This window comes from Perca flavescens, chromosome 21, assembly GCF_004354835.1.
Source record: "Perca flavescens isolate YP-PL-M2 chromosome 21, PFLA_1.0, whole genome shotgun sequence".
In the NCBI taxonomy this organism is placed as follows: domain Eukaryota; kingdom Metazoa; phylum Chordata; class Actinopteri; order Perciformes; family Percidae; genus Perca; species Perca flavescens.
Window position 1 is genome coordinate 27,892,813 of NC_041351.1, and position 22,993 is coordinate 27,915,805.

At 42.8% G+C, this 22,993-nt stretch overlaps 1 protein-coding gene across 4 annotated transcripts in view; it reads right to left on the reverse strand.

Annotated features, from left to right (window-relative positions):
* The window catches only part of tmem94 (transmembrane protein 94), a 56,063-nt gene extending 33,414 nt beyond the window's left edge, over positions 1 to 22,649 (reverse strand). For 2 of the 4 annotated variants that reach the window (XM_028567565.1, XM_028567561.1), the window contains exons 1-6: positions 21,411 to 21,563; positions 19,301 to 19,708; positions 12,036 to 12,155; positions 9,475 to 9,602; positions 7,552 to 7,688; positions 6,327 to 6,532 (exon numbers count right to left, since the gene is read on the reverse strand). In XM_028567565.1, coding sequence (XP_028423366.1) covers positions 6,327 to 6,532; positions 7,552 to 7,688; positions 9,475 to 9,602; positions 12,036 to 12,155; positions 19,301 to 19,324 — 615 coding nt within the window. In that variant the 5' untranslated portion in view covers positions 19,325 to 19,708; positions 21,411 to 21,563. Of the gene's footprint in view, positions 1 to 6,326; positions 6,533 to 7,551; positions 7,689 to 9,474; positions 9,603 to 12,035; positions 12,156 to 19,300; positions 19,709 to 20,725; positions 21,316 to 21,410; positions 21,564 to 22,014 lie in introns of those variants that run through there. The other 2 variants (XM_028567563.1, XM_028567564.1) reach the window with 2 other exon arrangements.
* Positions 22,650 to 22,993: the final 344 nt, after the last annotated feature.

Genomic DNA, 22,993 nt, shown 5'->3' on the forward strand with positions numbered 1-22,993 from the left:
AGCTTTGCCTTCTGGCTCAGCTCTCTTTTCGTCGGCCACAACGGTGCGATAGATTGAATGCAATACCGCACCCGCTGCGCCCGATTCTCCGACCAATCTCCCGCTCCATTGTCCCCTCACTCGCGAACAAAACCCCAAGGTACTTGAACTCCTTCACTTGGGGTAAGGACTCATTCCCTACCTGGAGAAGGCATTCCATCGGTTTCCTGCTGAGAACCATGGCCTCCGATTTAGAGGTGCTGATCCTCATCCCAACCGCTTCACACTCAGTTGCGAACCGATCCAGTGAGGGCTGAAGGTCGCAGGCCGATGATGCCATCAGGACCACATCATCTGCAAAGAGCAGCGATGAGATCCCCAGCCCACCAAACTGCAACCCCTCCCCACCCCGACTACGCCTCGATATCCTGTCCATAAATATTACAAACAGGATTGGTGACAAAGCGCAGCCCTGGCGGAGGCCAACCCTCACCTGAAACGAGTCCGACTTACTACCGAGAACCCGGACACAGCTCTCACTTTGGTCGTACAGAGATTGGATGGCCCTGAGTAGAGACCCCCTCACCCCATACTCCCGCAGCACCTCCCACAGTATCTCCGGGGGACCCGGTCATACGCCTTCTCCAAATCCACAAAACACATGTAGACCGGTTGGGCATACTCCCAGGCTCCCTCCAGGATCCTTGCGAGAGTGAAGAGCTGGTCCGTTGTTCCACGACCAGGACGGAATCCGCATTGTTCCTCCTCAACCCGAGGTTCGACTATCGGCCGAACCCTCCTTTCCAGCACCTTGGAGTAGACTTTACCAGGGAGGCTGAGAAGTGTGATACCCCTATAATTGGCACACACCCTCTGGTCCCCCTTTTAAAAAGGGGAACCACCACCCCAGTCTGCCACTCCTTTGGCACCGTCCCAGACTTCCACGCAATGTTGAAGAGGCGTGTCAACCAGGACAGCCCCTCCACACCCAGAGCCTTGAGCATTTCTGGGACGGATCTCATCAATCCTCGGGCTTTGCCACTGTGTAGTTGTTTGACTACATCAGTGACTTCCGCCTGGGAAATCGGCGACAATCCCCCGTTATCCTCCAGCTCTGCCTCTAAGATAGAGGGCGATTAGTCGGATTCAGGAGTTCCTCAAAGTGCTCCTTCCACCGCCCTATTACCTCCTCAGTTGAGGTCAACAGTGTCCCATCCTTACTGTACACAGCTTGGATGGTTCCCCGCTTCCCCCTCCTGAGGTGGCGAACAGTTTTCCAGAAGCACTTTGGTGCTGACCGAAAGTCCTTCTCCATGTCTTCTCCAAACTTCTCCCACACCCGCTGCTTTGCCTCTTTCACGGCAGAGGCTGCAGGCCTTCGGCCCTCGGGTACCCTGCAACTGCCTCCGAGTCCTCCGGGATAACATATCCCGGAAAGACTCCTTCTTCAGTCGGACGGCTTCCCTGACCACCGGTGTCCACCACGGTGTTCGTGGGTTACCGCCCCTTGAGGCACCTAAGACCCTAAGACCACAGCTCCTCACCGCAGCTTCAGCAATGGAAACTTTGAACATTGTCCACTCGGGTTCAATGCCCCCAGCCTCCACAGGGATGCACGAAAAGCTCCGCCGGAGGTGTGAGTTGAAAGTCTGTCGGACAGGGGCCTCCTCCAGACGTTCCCAATTTACCCGCACTACACGTTTGGGCTTACCAGGTCTGTCCAGAGTCTTCCCCACCCCTGACCCAAGTCACCACCAGATGGTGATCGGTTGACAGCTCTGCCCCTCTCTTCACCCGAGTGTCCAAAACATACGGCCTCAGATCAGATGAAACGATTATGAAATCGATCATTGACCTCGGCCTAGGGTGCTCTGGTACCAGGTACACTTATGAGCATCCCTATGTTCGAACATGGTGTTCGTTATAGACAATCCATGACTAGCACAGAAGTCCAACAACAAACAACCACTCTGGTTTAGATCAGGAGGCCGTTCCTCCCAATCACGCCTCTCCAGGTGTCTCCATCATTGCCCACGTGTGCGTTGAAGTCCCCCAGCAGAACAATGGAGTCCCCCACTGGAGCCCCATGCAGGACTCCAGTCAAGGTCTCCAAGAAGGCCGAATACTCCGAACTCCTGTTTGGTGCATATGCACAAACAACAGTCAGAGTTTTCCCCCCACAACCCGCAGGCGTATGGAGGCGACCCTCTCGCCCACCGGGTAAACTCCAACACAGCGGCGCTCAGCCGGGGCTTGTGAGTATCCCCACACCCGCCCGGGCCTCACACCCTGGGCAACTCCGGAGAAGAAAAGAGTCCAACCCCTATCCAGGAGTATGGTTCCAGAACCGAGACTGTGCGAGAGGTAAGCCCCACCAGATCTAACGGTAGCGCTCAACCTCCCGCACCAGTTCCGGCTCCTTCCCCACAGAGAGGTGGCGTTCCACGCCCCCAGAGCCAGCGTCTTCCGCCCGGGTCTGGTCCGCCGAGGCCCCTGACCTTCACTGCCACCCGTGTGGCATCGCACCCGACCCCAACGGTTCCTCCCACAGGTGGTGGGCCCATGGGCTGGAGAGATGGGAGCCACGTAGCTTGTTCGGGCTGTGCCCGCCGGGCTCCGTGGCAAACCCGCCACCAGGCGCGCGGGCCGACGAGCCCGCCCGCCTGGGCCTGGCTCCAGGCGGGGCCCCGGGCTTCCTCCGGGCAGGGTCACTCCATCTCTACCTTGCTTCTTCATTGGGGTTTTTGAACCATTCTTTGTCTGGCCCCTCACCTGAGACCACTTTGCCTTGGGAGACCCTACCAGGAGCACAAAGCTCCAGACAACACAGCCCTCAGGTTCACAGAGACACACAGGAAATATTTATTCATAATTCAAATTGAAAGTCCAAAGAGAAATTGAAAGTCCAAAGGGAAAACAAAGCGAGATCAAATAAAAAATATTATTATTTTTTAAATTTTCCATTTGGCTTTGGCTTTTGAATTTAATATTTGGCTTTTGAATTTCAATTTATCATTGGTTTTTAATTTTCATTTAATATTCGGCTTTTGAATTTCAATTTAACATTGGATTTTAATTTTCATTTAATATTTGGCTTTTGAATTTCAATTTAACATTGGATTTTAATTTTCATTTGGCTTTTGAATTTCAATTTAACATTGGATTTGAATTTTCATTTAATATTTGGCTTTTGAATTTCCATTTAACATTGCCTTTTCATTTGGACTTGACACATGTCAATGTAAATGAGGAGGCGTGGCCCAAAGGCTGGTGGGAGGGTCTGAAACCAAAGGGGTGCAGAGGCCCCTTATGAGCAGCAGGGGGAGCTTACTGCTGAGGAGCACACTGTTAAGCATCTGTCTGCAGATTCACCACTAGGCTGGGTCTGGTTTCACATGATAGAAAATGATGATGTAAGCTAAACACAAACCACATTTCATCCTACAACCGTGAAGTTTTCATGTAGTTACTATAATTGGGCCCGTGTTAATGAGGACTAGATTAGGACTGGATTTAAAGCCGATTCTGGTTCCCAACTTCCCCCCAGGTGTTTCTGTTTAAAACATGACTCAGACAACTTCTCTCTTTTGATGTTATATTTAATTAAGCAACAGTAGAAACATGGGTGTGGGTAGCTCTGCTTACGTGTGTTTGTGTGTGGTCAGATCTTGTGTACACACACACACACACAATCTCAACCGGATAGTCATCGTCCGAACTGCGACCTCTCCTTTTTCTTTCTCTCACCTTTTTCTCCGGGTGGTGCGCGCGGTGTGAGGTGCGTGTCCGCACTATTCTCCAACATGGAGCTTCCTCACAACTATCATAAAAAAGCAATCGATTCTATAATCTAGATCGGGAGTTTGCCGTATTAGCAGCAGCAAACAACTGGAAACTTTTTACAATTTTCATCTGCTATTCCACCACTAAATTCACTATTGAGACTTTTTTATGTGATAAATTAACTGTGTAGAGTTTGAATATGGGCAGTTTTACAAACATTGATGGCCAACTGCACATTTTCTCCGATGTTGTCAGAAGCTTCAGTCTGACGGGACAGCCAGCTGGTGGCGGCCGGGATCGCCTCCCTGCTGGCCGGCCAGTGATGCTCACAGACACCGCTGTTAGCTGGAAGTCTGAAAAAGTAGCCTACACGGGCCGTACAAAAGGCCGTCAATCAGGAGTGATAGTTGTGAGTAGGCTACATGTTGGAGAATAGCGCGGACACACACCTCACACCGCGCGCACCACCCGGAGAAAAAAGTGAGAGAAAGAAAAAGGAGAGGTCGCAGTTCGGACGATGACTATCCGTTTGAGATTGTGTGTGTGCCCCGAGATCTGACCACACACAAAACACACGAAGCAGAGCTACCCACACCCATGTTTCTACTGTTGCTTAATTAAATATAACATCAAAAGAGAGAAGTTGTCTGAGTCGTGTTTTAAACAGACACACCTGGGGCGAAGTTGGGAACCAGTATCGGCTTTAAATCCAGTCCTAATCTAGTCCTCATTAACACAGGCCCAATTATAGTAACTACATGAAAACTTCACGGTTGTTGCATGAAATGTGGTTTGTGTTTAGCTTACATCATCATTTTCTATCATGTGAAACCAGACCCAGCCTAGTGGTGAATCTGCAGACAGATGCTTAACAGTGTGCTCCTCAGCAGTAAGCTCCCCCTGCTGCTCATAAGGGGCCTCTGCACCCCTTTGGTTTCAGACCCTCCCACCAGCCTTTGTGCCACGCCTCCTCATTTACGTTGACATGTGTCAAGTCCAAATGAAAAGGCAATGTTAAATGGAAATTTAAAAGCCAAATATTAAATGAAAATTAAAATCCAATGTTAAATTGAAATTCAAAAGCCAAATGAAAATTAAAATCCAATGTTAAATTGAAATTCAAAAGCCAAATATTAAATGAAAATTAAAATCCAATGTTAAATTGAAATTTAAAAGCCAAATGAAAATTAAAATCTAATGTTAAATTGAAATTCAAAAGCCAAAAATATTAAATGAAAATTAAAATCCAATGTTAAATTGAAATTCAAAAGCCAAATGAAAATTAAAATCCAATGTTAAATTGAAATTCAAAAGCCAAATAAAAATTAAAATCCAATGTTAAATTGAAATTCAAAAGCCAAATAATAAATTCAAAAGCCAAAGCCAAATGGAAAATTTAAAAAATAATAATATTTTTAATTTGATCTCGCTTTGTTTTCCCTTTGGACTTTCAATTTCTCTTTGGACTTTCAATTTGAATTATGAATAAATATTTCCTCCATATGACACAAGTGTTATTCTTGTAATCCTTTGCTGATATATGTACATATAGACATTATAGTAGAGTAAATGGGATTTACTTTTTTTTACTAAATTCCTGGTATAGTGTATTCTCTAAGCTGTAGTGGAATCAAATTTTAAGTTGCCCCCCCACCAGGCCTAAGCAACTGGGAATTATTTTAAAGACGTTTTTTTAAACTACAGTTATAGTGGGGCTGCTCGGTTGAAAACTTAGATGTAGTCATATTTTCTAATCTTTTTATGTAGGGCCCTGTGGAATCTGTCTAATAGCTTTTTTAAATTCTCAATTTCGCGATTCCGTCCATGATTCAGCGATCACAGAAACTACTGGGCTCTACATGAATGCTGCCATCAGGCTGGGACCGGCCCCAGCCGGACCCTCGTCGGAAAATAAAAAAAGACACTTGCCACCGGGCTTTCTTTCAGTACCAAATTTCGGTTCCAAAAGCATCTGAGCGCGTAAGCGCAAGCTTATCTGTCCTCTCTGCATATTGACACAGACTGGATCTCCGACCAACACACACACACGCACGCACACACGGAGAGGTGCGGACGGAGTAAACTGTCTGCAGTTTTGTTGAAGTCTCAGAGAGTCACGGTTGGTCTCAAGTGTGGTTACAGTTTTTTAAAACTTCACGCAGGCAGCGTTTGCTGCGATATGATATTAATGGCGAGGTGAAAGCGGTCGCGGTGCTGTTGCCGTTACACTTCCTCTTAGACAAGCAGGCACAACGGTGGTTTCTCTGCCCTGATGACTGACTGACAGGCTGAGCTTGTAAGGCAATTTTATTAATGTTACTCTGAGTGAGCAGTTTTACCAGATTTTTTTTAATTTTGATAACGGTTTTGATTCACAATTAAGGTGGAAAATAAAAGCTTTGTGTTTAATGTATTTTTGTTGATGTTGAAATGAATTTTAAAACATATGGGATCGAAAAAAGTATTGTTAGGAATCGGTATCGAAACTGAGGTATCGAAATTGGCACCGGATCGAAAGATTCTGAACGATACCCAGCCCTATGTTTGTCTACACACAGACTAACCTTAATGCCTCTGAGGGATGCAAACGCCTCTTGGCCAGGTCTCAGAGCAATGATGTCTCCTTCCACCAGCAGACTGACAGGCAGGTTAACCAACTGGGAGTCACGGTAGGTCCAGTGCAGGGACCATGATGTGGACGAGGGTGTGTACAGATCAGGGTACATAGATGGAGACCACCGCACGTCAGCCACACACCCTGATAGATAGTCTGGAGTAACAGGCAAAGAAAGTGAGGATGCAATTAGAAAGAGGAAGAGAAGAGGGGAGGGGAGGATGACAAGTATGAATATAAGGACAGCAAATGTCATGTAATTATGATCTATAAATGTCAGTAAGAAATATGTTTTATGAAAAACTGCGGAGCCCTCCTTGAACTGATCAGGGTCATTTTGGAAATGTACAATACTGTAGTGAGACGCATCATCTCTTAATTATCAGTGGTGCTTTACAGCATCCCACAGTCTAGTATTGTCACACTGCCAAACCAATCAGTACTAAAGACAGAAATTTGTATTGAGTGAGGTTGCTGGTAGCTGGAATTTATTATTTGTTCATGCTGCTCCACGGTTCACTGGCTTGCAACACTAGTATCAGTATCGGAATCAAAGTAGCCGTATTGATACCGGTATCATTAATAGTGGGACGAATTCTCAGCCCAAGTGAGAACTGGAATAGAAACCACAGCAGAATGTGTTTGTTTGTTAGCCAACTTTTGCATTCACAGGAAGTTTAGCCCCATTGCACAAAGTACTGTGGACCCATGGTGCTGAATTTGACAATCCGACTAACAAACAACATGCTAGCAAGCATGTTGCAACAGATTTCATTGTGGATGTCAAAATGAATAAGTTGTAAAAAAAAAAAAAAAAAAAAAAAGAGATAAAAAGGGATTATCTTGTACAGGAAGTGCAAATTGGACTTAATTGCACTACCACCATGACACATACTCTTATAGAGCAACTTACCATGCAGACTGAATTACAGGGTCAGTGCCTGCCCTGTCATCATCTTGTTGTGAAAGCTACTGGGACCTAGAATATTCTCTCAACACTACAGAGGTGAGTGCCACTGAGTAGTCATTCAGGCAGGCTGGTCTTGTTTTCTTGGGCACAGGAATGATGGTGGACTTCTTGAAGCACGCTGGCATGACACACTGAGCCAGTGACAGGTTAAATATAATGAATTAATACCAGCGCTAGTAGGACCCGCTCAACAAGCCCAACTCACCGCTCAGCTGTGTGATGATGCCCTTGAGACGCCGAACCATCTCACACCTCTTCAGCCGCTCCTGGCGCCCGACCAGCAGCACGTTCAGCAGCAAGAGAAGGAGGAGGGCTGCAGCGTTCACCAACTCTATACCAGAACTGTGGAGGTGCAAAGGAGATCGGCCTATGATATCTGTCATACAGCTTTCTCCATTTCCCAATTCCATCCATGATCCTGTTATGAACACAGAAACTATTGGGCTTGCCATCAGTCTTGTGACTGGCCTGAGACAGACCGTCGTCGACACGTGCCCTGGGCTTCACAACTTTTTTGGGGGAAACCCTCTACAGTTATAGCAAATTCGTATATCCAATTTTAAAACCAGATCAGTGTTTAATTGGTCAGTCAGTATTGGTCAGTTAGTACACATATTTAATCAAATGGTATTAGACAGGATTGAGAACAGTCCAGGCAAGTGTAAGATGGTCTGGCACACAGCAAGAACAAAGACAGCTGGTGTTTGTGTAGCTGCTGATTCATTACACTCACTTTTGTTCATCTTTTTTTGCAAAAAATAAGTTAAATTTGTTCCTGACTTACTTGTATATATTTCCGGTATGTTAAAAAAAAAAGAACTTTTAAGATGCGTTTTGAACTCAAATGTGTAGCAACAGTAGCGTGTGTACAGTTTAGGCTATTTGTCAGTAAATAAATGCTACAACTCCTCAAGAACCAAGCCGAGTTCCTGTGTCTTGCTAGCCACGTAAATTCAAGCGAAGGGGTTAGCCCCGAAGTTAGCAACAATTCACTTACAGTTTCACTTAAGGTGGAATGACCTTTTAAAGGTGCTGTAGGTAGGATTGTGAAGATCCAGGATTTAGCCAAAAAATTTGAACATTGACAACTTCTCAGTCCCTCCCCCCTTTCTGCTAAAGCCCAAAACGGTCTGCTAAGCCCCTCCCCCCACAAGGGAGAATGAATGTGTGTGCATGAGCAGTGATTGACACGCAGTTAGACACCCCCCGGCCATGATTGGTGCATCTGAACAGAGAGCTGTGGAGTTTTGCAAATCGCACTACAGGCTGTAGGTGTTTTTTTTAAATGACCTGCTTCATGTAGTTCTACTGGAACATAGGGTCAGTTTCAGCAAATATGACAGAAAGTTAATTTTATAAGTCTTACCTACTGCACCTTTAAGTGGACCAACAATTCTCAGTTCAGCGACCAGCCACTCCCCCAAGATTCGCTTAGCACCATTTATCTCTGACTGACGGCTATGCCAATTAACCTATAGACTGACATGCGTATTCGGTCAAAAATAATCTTGGAGGTTCTGGTGACATCCCTAATTTGACATCAGAATTTAATGTGTGGCATTTCAAGAATTTCATGATTTTCAGATTTTGTCTATAGTGTCCTCTGAAAAGAATTTACTTTTACAACAATGGTGGCGTGACTAAACCAATAAGGAAACTCCAAGGCACTCTCTTTTAGAAAAATACAAAGCCTTTATTTATGGCTTGGTCATCATAAATCTTAAAATACTCTGACGCATTTCGGCATACAAGCCTTTGTCAGGGAGTCAATCAATATTGGCGTGACTGTTGGATAATGTAGCCTCAGACACGATGGTAGTGGGGAAACTGTAGACAGGGCAAGGCCTTCTCAACATTCTAATAATTGCCTAAGCATATGACTTTCCTAACCAAAATATTCCATCCATCCATCCATCCATCCATCCATCCATCTTCGTCCGCTTATCCGGTGTCGGGTCGCGGGGGGAGCAGCTCCAGCAGGGGACCCCAAACTTCCCTTTCCCGAAACCAAATAATAAATAATAACCAAAATAATAAATGACTAAATGACATTTTTATTGATGCTTCGCGTACATCATCATCATAGATGTTCCAGAACAGGATGGCTCAGCTAAAAAGGGGCACCTACCTGCCCTTTGGCTGGCTGCCATGGCAACAAAAGAGTCCCAGCACCACCAGTAGAGTGAGGGCAGCTCCTGGCCAATGGAGACAGGAGTGACGGTTGCCATGGTAAAGGAAGCTATTCACCCACTGTTCCTATAAAGACCATGATAAATCAACAAGGCATAAGCAAAACAATATGCAGTGTGTTATGTAAGCCTTTTAACATGTGACAGATATATACATGTGACAGATATCTATATATATATCTATATATATATATATATATATCTATATATCTATATCTATATATATATCTATATATCTATATCTATATATATATATATATATATATATATATATATATATATATATATATATCTATCTATCTATCTATCTATCTATCTATCTATCTATATATATATATATATATATATATATATATATATATAGCGATTAATCGCGTTTTTAAATTGAGACTGAAGCTTGTAATAATGGATATTTAAATGCTAAATCACTTAACTTTGCAAATATGAAGAAAAAAACAAACAAGGAAAGGTTCTGCTAAGTTCAGAATGTTTAATATCTTTCAGAACAACAGCAGCAACAATTTGGCTTAGTCCTGCTGAAGGCTGCTGAAACTGCTAGAAACTGTCTGACTTGAGAGCAGATTGTTGTCACCGTCCCCAGCTGCTGTCGCCTGCTCTCGTCTACTTTACAGGCGAGGCGCAGTTCATCTCCAACGAGCCGATAGTTCAGTCGCCGGCAGGGCAGTTGGGACTCACCCGGAAATGGCGAGTGGAATGAGTGTGACTAGAGTCTCTCAAAATCTGACGAAAATCTTCTAAACTGACCTTTGTTGAGCTGAAATGAAGACCGATTCAGCAACTGCACGGCCTATTTCTCGCTTAAAATGTTTTCAGAAACATGTTTCAGTGAACTATTTTAGTACAATATGAGATCGTATTCTGAACGGCCATTACTTGGGCAACAATACAGAGTAGCGCCACCTGCTGTTATGTAGACGTATTACGTTTCTCAGCCGCCACATGAAACAAACACAGCTGCGTTAAATTTTTTTTAACGAGTTAAATATTAAAAAAGTAACGCAAAAATTAACGCGTTAATTTTGACAGCCCTAATATATATATATATATATATATATATATATATAAAAAATAAAGAAGTAAAATAAAAGTCTGAAAAGTGTCTGGAAGCACATCTACCCTTTCTCCCTCATTGAGAAATTCTGGATCTGGCCTCGCCCTGCCCATCCTCCTTGTGCGTGGTTGAATCTCGTTCGGTTACTACATTCTAGCATCTACCTTAGGTTGTCGGTTAAAAGAGCAGCGCGCTGCTAGATGACTAGAAAACATTGTAACGATTCAGCCTAAATTCTCATGCTGGGTTCAGACAGTGGGGGGCGGAATAGCAGTGTTAATGGTGCCCTGCAACATGGCCGCCTGCTCGGTCAGCCCACTTGCTCAGGTCCACGAGCTCACGTTCTGCAACCGTAGTTTGGGCGTCTGAACCCCGCCCTCAGACCCAGACTCAGATGAGGAGTAGCAGAATGGTAAGAGTAGTTAGCATCTTTTCTGTTGTTTTATTAGCTTGTAACTAGCAGTGGCTGAGAGTCGGCTCTGCGCTGGAGGTTTCAGGTTTCTTTGCTGGCTTTTAAGTACTAGACAGCGATTGGTTTATGGATTGGTGACGTACCTAATCAAGATTGCCGCGGATATGTTTGAATCTCTTCACAGATACCAGTATTTAATCCAGTGTTTTTAAATTAAAGCTTTGCTGAAATTTTCATAGATACAATTCAGTATAGTAAAGTTCAGACATAAACATAAGAAAATCCCATTTTGGAGTTGAGGGGGTCTTTAAATAATGATCAAGAAACTGTGTTGCTATTAGTGGAGGGGATCAAGGCCATGTGGAGCACATAGCTTTCTGTAAGTCTTGTGTTTTCACAATCATGAGGAGCAAACATCCTCACAAGTAGGTCATGATGACAAAACTATTATTTTGTCAGTCCTCACTTTACTAATTTGGGTTTAGGTTTAATAATAATAAATATAGATTTTAGATCAGGGTAAGGATTTAGTTTAGGGAGTAACTGTACCTAATTGAAGACCACTGATATGAATGTGTATACATGTACTAGGGCTGTGCAATTAACTGAATTTTTATCACAATTTCGGCTCAATCACAAAAACAATATAGTCGAGAAAACCAATTATTTTGCACATTCAGTTTTGAAAGTAAAACTCTTATTTTGTCGTGTGTTCTGAATGACAAGCACACTTTCACCCCTCCCGAAGGCTAAACTCACTCGCCCAACGTTTGAATATATTTTTTATTTATTTATTTTCAGAGGAATTCAAAAAGTTCAACAGGAAAAGTATGAAGGGAAACTTCACAGTTGGAGGTGTTTTCACTGTTGACTTACTAACTGTTTTTTAAGTTTAATAAATGCAACATCTTTCCAAAAGTCAACGAGTAATCGTGTTAAAGAATCGAGATTTCAATGTGGTCCAAAATGATTGTGATTATGATTTTTGTCCATAATCGCGCAGCCCAAATGTGTACCTGTGCAGAGGCTCGTCTGCGCGCAGCCCTTTGGTGCTGCTCCAGCAGGCTGCTGAGCTGGTCCCGGAGTTTGACCAGAGCCTGGCCTGTCGACAGGCCCAGAGTCCCAGCATCCTCTTCCTACAAACACACACAAAACAACCCTTTCAGAGCCTTGGCTGACCCACACAAAAAAAGAATCATAAACAATTTGGCTGACAAGATAATGCCAAGTACTTTGCTAAATAAAATCACCATGATTGTCATGACTTAATATTAGATTATTTCTTTGACTCATTTTTAATAATAATACAAAAATATTAGATTTTAACAGCATTGTTCTATTACCTGGGCCACTGACACAAGCTGTCCTTCTGCAGGGTTATTAAGGCCACATATTAATACCACTTTGAATGCAAAATAAAGATTATTTTTTGGGGGCTTTTTCTGCCTTTATTTTGATAGGACAGCTAGGTGAGAAAGGGGCGAGAGAGGGGGAAGACATGCAGGAAATCGTCACAGGTCAGACCCGAACCCTAGACCTCTGCGTCGAGGCAAAAATCTCTCAGTACATGTGCGCCTGCTCCACCACTGAGCCAACCCGGCCACGAATGCAATTTAACACCTGTTCCACCTTATGGTGGAAAACCAGTGATGATGATATGACCTAGAATTATTCATTATTATATCACATGCAACCCCTCCGTTCCAGCAGTGTGTAGCAATAGTTTTTAATTCAACACAACCTGGATGTAGATAAACAGCATCAAATGGATAGATAACAGGCCTGCACAACATATCGTTTTTTTATCGTCATTGCGATATCAACTGGTGCAATAAACACACTGTGACATATCGCAAAAGACACTCTGAGATTTCTTTAGTTCCTGTTAGTTGAAAGAAAATTTAAAATGTAACTGTCACTTTTTTTTGTTCTGCCTTTTGTATTTAGTTCAATTTGTTCAATAAAAGAATGTTGGAAATGATTTCCTTTTATTTGTTTTAAGCCCAGTTCAGATCAAAGATTTGTGACAAGACGACTGTAAACTTTTAAACTTCTTGCAACGCGCAGGTCTGCAGCGTTCTAAAACCTGCCAGTTCACGCCAATGAGACGAGACGGTGTTATCATCTCCATAGCAACGACTCTTTGTACTTCTGTTCTAACCTCCAACTTTTAGGCTTCTTTGTAGCTGGATGTATCATTTGTTTCATCTAAATACGAATGTGGATAACGTTAGTGACAGTGAGATGCTTGCTACAGTTGCATTGCTACTGATGAATCAGCAAAAACACGTTTTATTTCTCTGATTCACTGCTTTGTTCTAACGTCGCTGGGCGCTCCCTCTGGTCAGTCTCGCTTGACCATAAAACGTTACCGTGCTTTTGGCCGGTCGTTGAGGCTCTGTCTGAAACTCTGCCATTTCGACCAGCTGTTTGTAGCATTAAAATAAAATGGATTATGGATCATTTTATTTCTAGAGTTTACAGCTGACTTCTCTATTGGTTGTTGAAACAGGCGACGTCCCTTACGTTCTAAAAGCAGCCTCTGAGACTCGACCAGCTGAGTCGTAGCGTCACCATCAGCTGGTTTGAGTGGAGCTGAGACGGGCCGGTTCAGACCGCTGAAACTTTTCCCCGTCTCGTCGCACATCTTTAGTGCGAACTGGGCTTTAAATTTAACGCTACAGTGGATGGATGGATGGATGGCTACAGTGATGTTGTTTGCTACAGGACTGAAAAGTAATTAAACAGCATCCTGCAGCACAATGCTGTGACATGTACAGTGCTGCTCATAAGTATTCATACCCATGCTAAAGTTGACTAAAAAGAGGAATTAAAAAAATCATCTTTTGGAAATTGATCTTAATGCCTTAATTAAAAAAATGAGGAAAAATCCAACCTTTTAAATTCTCACGATTGGCATGGTTTTATTTCAGTTAGCCTAATAGCTGGTTTGATTTGAATTGATATATTAGCTATTAGGCTAACTGAAATAAAACCATGCCAATCGTGAGATATGGTGAAGGGTTTGTGATGATGTGGGGCTATTTTAATTCCAAAGGTCAATGGAACTTTATCAGGATGCATAGTATCCTGGATCCATGAAATAACTGGCCTTTAAAAATAAAAAATCCACCTTCTTCTATGGGAATTTAACATAAGGGTATGTATAATTATGGCCCCTGGATTTTAAGGAAGAACATTTATTTATTTACAATACATAATTCATTAACAAAAAAAATTGGTGTCCTTAAAAGGTCGGATTTTTCCTTATTTTTTTAATTAAGGCATTAAAATCAATTTCCAAAGGATGATTTTTTTTATTCCTCTTTTTAGTCAACTTTAGCATGGGTATGAATACTTACGAGCAGCACTGTAGGTGTATCACGTACCGACTCATCTCATAACTACCATCACTGCCTACAGCCAACAATCCATTCTAAAACTGATATCTTTGAGCTATATTTGCTTTTTTTGAGCGAACTGAATTCAACCCATTTTTATAGTTTAACCTACAGATACACTGGTTTTGTCGGCAGTAAATCAGGCATGTTCTCTCAGTTCAACACAGCTGATTGAGATTCTTCAGCTGCTTCTTACACATTCAAGAGAGCAATTCAGTGTAGCATCAAGCTTTTTCAGCATTCAGCATTCACACCGCAATACCTTCAGAAATTGCATTCTCTAGTTTGTTCATGGGGTTTGTTAGCTTGTAACTGGCAGTGGCTGGTAGCTAAGATGACAGTGTATTTTCACTCTCTGAAGTGACATTTAGCTCTGCGCTGGAGGTTTCAGGTGGCTTTTCCGTAGCTGCAGTGTTTCCCACACAGACTTATTTGTGGCGGTGCGCCATACAATCAACACCGGCCGCCACATATTGCGCTTTGTTATAAAATTATTATTTTTAACGCTATTCAAAACACGTAGCGTATTCGTTCAGCTGCATTTCCTTTCCCTGCTCTCCTCCATCACACACACACACACACGCACAGTGTCTGTCTCCATGAAAACGAGAGAAGACGGCTGGCGAAATTCACAAGTTCATGAAAGGTTGGTATCTCGTGAACACCTTTACACAATCACTCTGAATACAATGTTGTCAGTGTGTTAATGTTAGAGTCCCGACTCTTAGCAAACAAGTAATTGCGCCCGCTTTAGAAAGTTAACTAGTCGCAAGTTTGCGGTAAAATGCAGTTGGGTTGTCAAGGTCAAAACACTACATGTAGCAGCTGTGAATCAAATAAACGTATCATAAATAATGTTATGTCATTGTTTTACTATCACACTGAAGTATTTTACACAACTGAAAAAGGCCCGTGTTGAGGATGAGTAGCAGCCTGAACCGGAGGTATCAGTCTGAAACAGAGCTCTACAGTCCGACCACTGGAATTAGTTATGTTATTAATTTGTTTACAATATTTTCAGGCTTCAACCAGTGCTGCTCATGCACAAAGACGGGGTCAGGGAGAGATAAAGATAGATTTGTTAAACACTGAAGAAAGAGTAAGAGAGGAGGACAGCATCCAACAGCGTGTCCTCCTCAGTTTTTGATACTTGATTGTTAGGAAAATAAGTTTTCCCCACCCCCAGGTCTGACACGTGGCAACCCCCCCCCCCTTGCCACAAATTGCTTTCTAATCTGTGGGAAACACTGAGCTGTGTCAAAATCGTTCCCAATATTAGACAGCAATTGATTTCCGCATTATTGACATGCCTAATCAAGCTTGCCCGAGATAGGTTTAAATCCCACCATAGGTTTAAAAATTGCTGTCTATTAATTTTCTGACAACTGCCGATTTTTTTTCAACACTTATGGCATTACCTTCAAAATACTTTAAACTGCGTAAAAAAGCATGCTGATAATAGAGAAAGGGAAACAGAGCCTTATCTAATGTCAGTGGGAAAGGATGCTTTCCCACTGACCATGTCACTGTGAGGATGTGTGTTTCTGCAAAGGCCTGCACATACGCAAACAGAAAGACGTACACAAATATGAAAACTCACACACATATACACACAGGGTTCAGCTTTCAAGCTCTACATCCCACACAGTCAGGCTATAAATATCCTCCCATTTCCCCACAATAACGAAGCCTTAACAAAAATCCTCCAGACAGACGCAGAGCCACAAGGAGCCTTAACAGCCTTAGTAAATCAGAGCGTGCCCATATCCTGGGAAGGATCATGATTAACCTTGGGTGCTCACCAACAAATCAAGAGCATTATGCCAACATGCAAACATAAACTGAAAATACCGTAACTACAGTACAGTACAGTAAAGCCATTCACTCAAAGAGGCAACTAACAGTCTCGTTACATTTGTCTTCAATCAGGGGAGAATGTGTTCAGCTACAGACAGACAGAAACAAGCACGACAACTTACAAGGCTCTTCTTCCTCAGGAAGATCCCTTCTCCCATCTTCAGCACCATGACAGCTCTGCTCTGCTTCACTGAAATCTCTATTACTGCTGCTGGGCTACAAGGGCAATATCCAACGACAGCCGCGCTACGTGGCGTAAATCATTACATTCCAGAAATTACTTCTCAAGACGTGAATAAAGTCCTAACTGGAGCTTGCTCATGTCTACTGTCAGGAGGGAGCTGGAGATGCTGCAAAACCTCACCCCAAATTTCCCTCGTCACTGGGCTGCAGACAACAGAGCCCCGCCAGCTGGACTTTAATTCAAAAGCACCAAGTGTGGGTGGCTCTCTGGCAGGGACTGAGCCTCATTCAGTTCAACTCAGTTCAGCAGCTGGCTGGGAAACTATGCAACAAAACCCTGACTACAGAGAGAAGGGGGAGGGGGGCCAGACATTGTGGGGTGGGGGCTCTTTTGATACGAGGAACAATGCCAACCTGGCCTGCACAACCCTGTTTATGCTATTTTCCACTACTACGAGCTTAGCATGGCAGCAGTGATGTAGAGATGCATAGTAGGGTTGGGCGATGTCTACCGAATTGGCATTAACAATCTAAAAACTGATATGAATATTATATATAATATTCAGGCATCTTATTCCCAGTGTGCTTATGATGCACGTCTGTATTGGCCTATGTAGGGCTGGGTATCGTTCAAAGAATTTTGATACCGGTACCGATACCAATACCGTGACTTCGATACCAGTTCCTGAACGATACTAATTTCATAAAATCCATTTTAACAAAAAGAAATAACATTTTCTCACAAATGATTATTTATTTTTTCTCTTTATTACACGTTACGGCACAAACCTTTTTTCCAGCTCCTACTACGTCCTCCTACTCTGTGCGTAACGTAAGTTTTTCCTGCGTGTCTCAACAACGTGTAAAGTTAGACAGCCAATCACAAGCATTATTCGATCTTGGTAGAAGCATGCTGCGTGTTTATTGACGCTGTTGAGATTTTCTCGTTAGTTATTGAAATTGGGTATTAAATGAGGCATTGGCATTTTTCGATACTACGGTGGCAATTCGGTCGGTGCCTAAAAAGTATCGAATTCGGTACCCAGTCCTAGGCCTCTCCATCTTTCCTCTCTGCTGCGCTGCTTGACTGGCTCCTAAGCACTCAGACTGCCAACGCGGTTTGTGCGAGTCATCCAAATGGAAACTGAAATCACATGGGCACAAAACCTGCTACAGGAGCGCTACATCCAACACCATTAAGAAGAAGAATATCTCTCTCTCTCTCTCATTAATAATTAGCTATAACAGATATAGCCATATCGTTTATAATTGCCTTATAAATTTCAGTTTGCCAAGAAAGGCAGTGATTTGAAGAAAGAGACAATTTGCTGAACTTGCCTACACCAAAAGCAACTCTCAAACAATCGCAATGCAGTTAATTGGCATCATTCGTCTTTCACCAACTGGATTTTAAAAATATTAGTGTGGAATGTGTGTGTGTGTGTCTCTCTCTTGAGCAATAGGTCAGTGGCAGCCATGTTTTCATTCCTACTGCTCAGTGAAATGTCTATTCTACATTTCTGTTTAACTTAATCAATTAATTTCATCCCAACTTACTCATCTGTATATAGACTTTTTTTACAAGGGTTTTTATAGTGTAAATACATTTGTATTATTACTATCGTTATTTTAAGTAATTCTTATAAACTCCAACTATCCATAGGGATATACCGTAAAACCGCCAGAATCTTAAAATATACCATGATAAAAGTTTTTGGTCATACAGCCCATCACTACATTACAGAAATAAGGGCTTTTTGGATCATCTTGCAGCATCTGAAAACTTCTTTCTGATGGTAGAAACAAGGGGGCTGTGTCTGACAACACCATGAATGCCTTCGAAAAGAGATTGTCAAAAAGCGTGCGTCTTTATCAGCAGACTTTATGCCCTGCTTTTGAGTGTGGGTATTTAGGACAGCTATAAACATTTTTGCCTTCAGACATTCTTACGAACTAGCTTGTTCAAAACCTCTCTTGAAAGCAACTCTAAAATGTTTCTTAGTCAATGCGTCTCACAGTGTAATCTAGGACCACCTATTTAGATTGACAACTAAAGACTTTACCATATTTATCTCAAGGCTGCAACTAACCATTATTTTCATTATGTCATCCTAAATGAATCGCTAACCTTATGAAATGTTAAAAAATATTTTTAAAATGGCATTCAACATTTTTTAGGAGCCCAAAGCAATGTCTTCAACAAACTTGTTTTGTCATAATAACAGTCCAAAACCTTATAGTATTCAATTTAATGTCACATATGACAATAAAAAAAGCTGAAATCAGTGGATGTTGAAAAATTACTGAAACAGTTGATTGATTATCAGAATAGTCGCCAATTAGTTTTCTCTTTTGTTCAATTGGTTATTTTGGGGGGCTTTTCACTTTATTAGATAGTGACAGTGGATAGACAGGAAAGGGGGGAGAGAAAGAGAGGGGATGACATGCAGCAAAAGGCCACAGGTCGGATTCGAACCCGGGCCGCTGCAAAGGACTCAGCCTACATGGGGACGCACACTTAACTGGGTGAGCTAGAGGTCGCCCCTCGATCGACTGACTTATTGCTGCAGCTCTACTCTCATAATTGCCACTGCTGGTTTGAGACAGCCCCAAATCGCAGTGTATAGGGGCCTTTAAGCAATATTTCTGCAAACACATCTGCTCTTTTAAGAGCAATTCAATTTATGCGTGTTGTTCCCTGGAGAGAACCACAAAAAACTGATGCTAGGAGACATAGCTAAACACTCTGTTCAGGGCAGTCTCTCGGTGGCCCTATCCATTCAGTAAACAACTCTCCACCTCAGGGACAGTTGGATAGTATATACAGGTGCCGAACTCACCTGCTTCTTATCCTGCTGTTCCATGGCAACCGCAACCACTCAACATGCTCTGCTCCTCAACCAGCCAAAACCACCTGCCGGAGCCCAGTCAGTGCCGCTCTGCAGTGTCTAAATCTGGACACCGCACACTGGAGGCTCTCGGCCGGATCCCTCTCGGCCCGCTGCCTGTAGAAGCTGCAGATGAAGTAATTCAGATTCGGACGGAGGAAAATGGAGAAGGCAGAAGGGTGCAGCCTTGGTCCTCCACCTGGCAACACCTCCTGCCCCACCTCCTCTGCCAGTGTGACAGGAGGCCCGCCCACACCTGCAGGGACCAGAGAAGCAGGGAACTGTGGGGGTTTTGTTTGGAGGGTTAATTGTTGCTCAGGTGCTGCACAGGGATCCTCTTCATAACATTCATGTAGAGGCCTGTGGAAAAATGACAAATCACAACAGGTCTGGTACAAGTACTGTAATTGGAATGCTACCTACATTGACCTCAGGGTTTCTCCCAGAAAAATTGTATAGCCTGGCGGTAGGTGTCTTTTTTTCTCTCAACAGTCGCAGCCTGGTGGCAGCATCATTGTAGAGCCCAATAGTTTCAGTGATAACAGAATCATTGATGAAATCGTGAAATTGAGAATTTAAAAAAACTATAAGACAGACTTCAAAAGGAATATGACTATCTATAAGTTTCCAACAGTTTTAAAAACGTCTTAAAAATAATTTCTTTCTTTTTTTTATTCCCAGTGGCTTAGGCCTGTTTGGGGATAATGTAGGCCCAGTGGGCCACCAGGCTTGCAATACACTGGGGGAAACCCTAGATCTACATTGAACCTGGTCTACATTGCAATATTAAGACATTGGTTGTGAAATACCATCACGGCTGGCAGGCTTTACTATTTCCACATTAATTTAAGCTGCTTAGTTAACTTCAATGCTGTCATGTTGCATGGTGTCGGGGCTACAGCGAGAGACCACAGATGTTAGCATAATAGCTCTATTGAAAAGCAGACCAATTGCTCTCACTCTGACCACATAAGCAGCTTCGTCTGGCACAAAAACCCACTGAACTCGAGAGTCAGCAGTCTCCATTGGCAAAGAGGTGACAGTGCTCAGCCAAACAGAAGAGAAAAACAGCCAGACTGACTGAAAGGTGAGAGGCGAGAATGTACTGACTAAGTAAGACTGTTCGAGTAACATTAAACACCGAAACAGTCCTACTGAAGGGTCAGAAGTGTAGGTAATGCAAGCACAGTCAACAGGATTCAAGGGTCCCAGTAAGACATGACAGTGGGACAGTGAACTAGCGTGAACATTACCAGGAGCCTCAAACTAAATCAGATAAATGGAATTTAAGGTGCTTCTCATCTATCACCTGTCAAAATGTCATCAGAGAAAAGGTGCAACCACGTTTTTAAAAGTAAACTTTAGTGACATGCTCACCGTTTGACAAGAAATGGCAGTAGTTCGTGTTGTTTTGATGCTTATTATCGTCTTTACCACAGCACCACAGCAGGCGTCTCCAGTTCAGACAACTAGCTAACGTTACGGTACTTTGGTACTAACGTTAGCCATGTTTACAACTGTCCCCCAAATAAACCTTACTGCGTGGGTGAGAAAAAGTCGCGAATAGGTCTACTACTAGCTAAATTTAGCAAGCTAATCCGTGTCAGCCGAGCTCAACGATTTTAAATTGCTTTGTTTTCCTCCCTACAGGCCGCTTGGAAATAAAATAAAAGTCACAGTGCTGAAATAAAGAGTAGAAATTGCCTTAAAGACGTCAACTTTAAATGAATAACGTTAGCTAGCTGATATCAGGCAGGTGTTACATGTGGAAATGTCGCATCCAAGTGCAAATAATGTTCAAGCATTAGAACAAAAACAACACAATTTCAATTGCTCAAACTACTGCCCACTAATTACGTTGTTTTTTTGTGACCGACTGAGGAAATAACAAGAGAAGCAATGGCTGGCATTGCTGCTAACGTCCTCTTCCATAGATGTCAAAGGCATAGCTATGCTAACAGAGTGGAGGCTTCGACCAAACTGGACTAGCTAACACTGTTGCAATATTCACTAGAACAACACAGCTTGTCAATTTAAAGTACTAATTAGTCTGCAAACTCACCTCGTAATTTTTAGGTCGTTATTGATATCCTTTTTGAAAATTATGTTTTTCTTTCGAAGACAAATACACTTCTGTGCCTTTACTGTACAGCAGCAACAGCAGCCATGTTGGGGAGCGCTCTGCCTGGAAGAAGTGTTTTGTAATTGGACAGTGCTAGAGTACTCTGTCCTCTGATTAGCGGAGACTAGAGTGGGCGAAGCTATATTTTGTAAGATTGTTTATGGTTCTATTTTGAGTAGGAAATCTCACATATTTACTGCAGCTAGCTACCAATTCATGACCCTCCGTCATTGGAGAGTAATATAATAATAATATAATAAAAATAATGTAATAGCTATAACTACAACTATTACAAATGTTTTGTTAGCTGTCTTACATCATTAAGTAGCCGCTACGTTTTAACCTATGACTGTATTCCTTTTTTACAGGCTAAGGTTTAGCCTGTTAGGCTACTCACCAGCTTGTTCATATTAACGTTACATTTTGACCAACATAACGTTACAGAATATTGCATCGTTATACATATACAGAAACCACGATATGGCATGATGTTCAGTATGAATAAATCTTAAACAACTGAATGCTAGTAAATAAAAGAACTTACTTTGATTGCTTCTCTGAGTGAACTGCACTGTATGTCCTGTTCAACTTGTATGCATTGTCCCATTTAAAGCAAAGGCAGCACTAGGAAAAACTGCAGTAGTGGAGATATCATAGACTGTTAAAAGAAATGTATGGGAAGTATGAACAGAACATGAAAAATACATGTGTCTGATGACACGCTTGTACTTTTACTGAAGTAAAATCTTGATTTCAGGAGTTTTATATGTAATGGGGTACATTTACATTGTTATAATGCTATTTGTATTTAAATAGTCTGAACACTTCTTCGATCACTGCTTATGCGTGATAATACTGCACAAGTTAATGTATGCTAGACTGGCAGAATTCAGTTTTTAATAAGCTTTATACTCTTGAACAAAAATGTATGCGAATAGATCCGAAGTAAATCAAATGAAAACAACATCTGTCTCTGTGTTTGACTGGGACCGCTGACAGATATTGTCAGCCTGGCACAGCTCCACAGAGAGCTCACAGTAGACCAGAAAACTAGACAGAAAGGAGATATGGTGCAGGATGGGGCAAATAACGGCTGCCACTGTAGTGCTGACTGGCACACAGTGTTACCGGCAATTTCCACTGGATGCGGAACGTCTGCGGAACGTCTCCGGAACGTCGACGGAGTCATTAGGTTTCCATTGCGTCCCTACTCCGTCCCAGTTCCGTCAGTCCGCAGCCCTCCGGAGCAGATAAGCAGAGCTTCTATTTTTGACGGACGACTGAGAGGTCCGCAGCAATTCAGCACACGGCAGATAGTGCGGGACAGGAAGTGGAGCACAGAAACAAAATAAATATCCGGTTAATTTTCAAAATAAAATACACCGTGCTCACGGCGGATCATATTTCCCTGCACTACACCTTGAAAACACAGCACAGAGTCGTTTCCCTCCTCTGAATGGAAACAAACTGTTGTTGGTTTTGTGGTTCTATTCTACCTGAATTCGTGAGATCTCGTTGGGTCC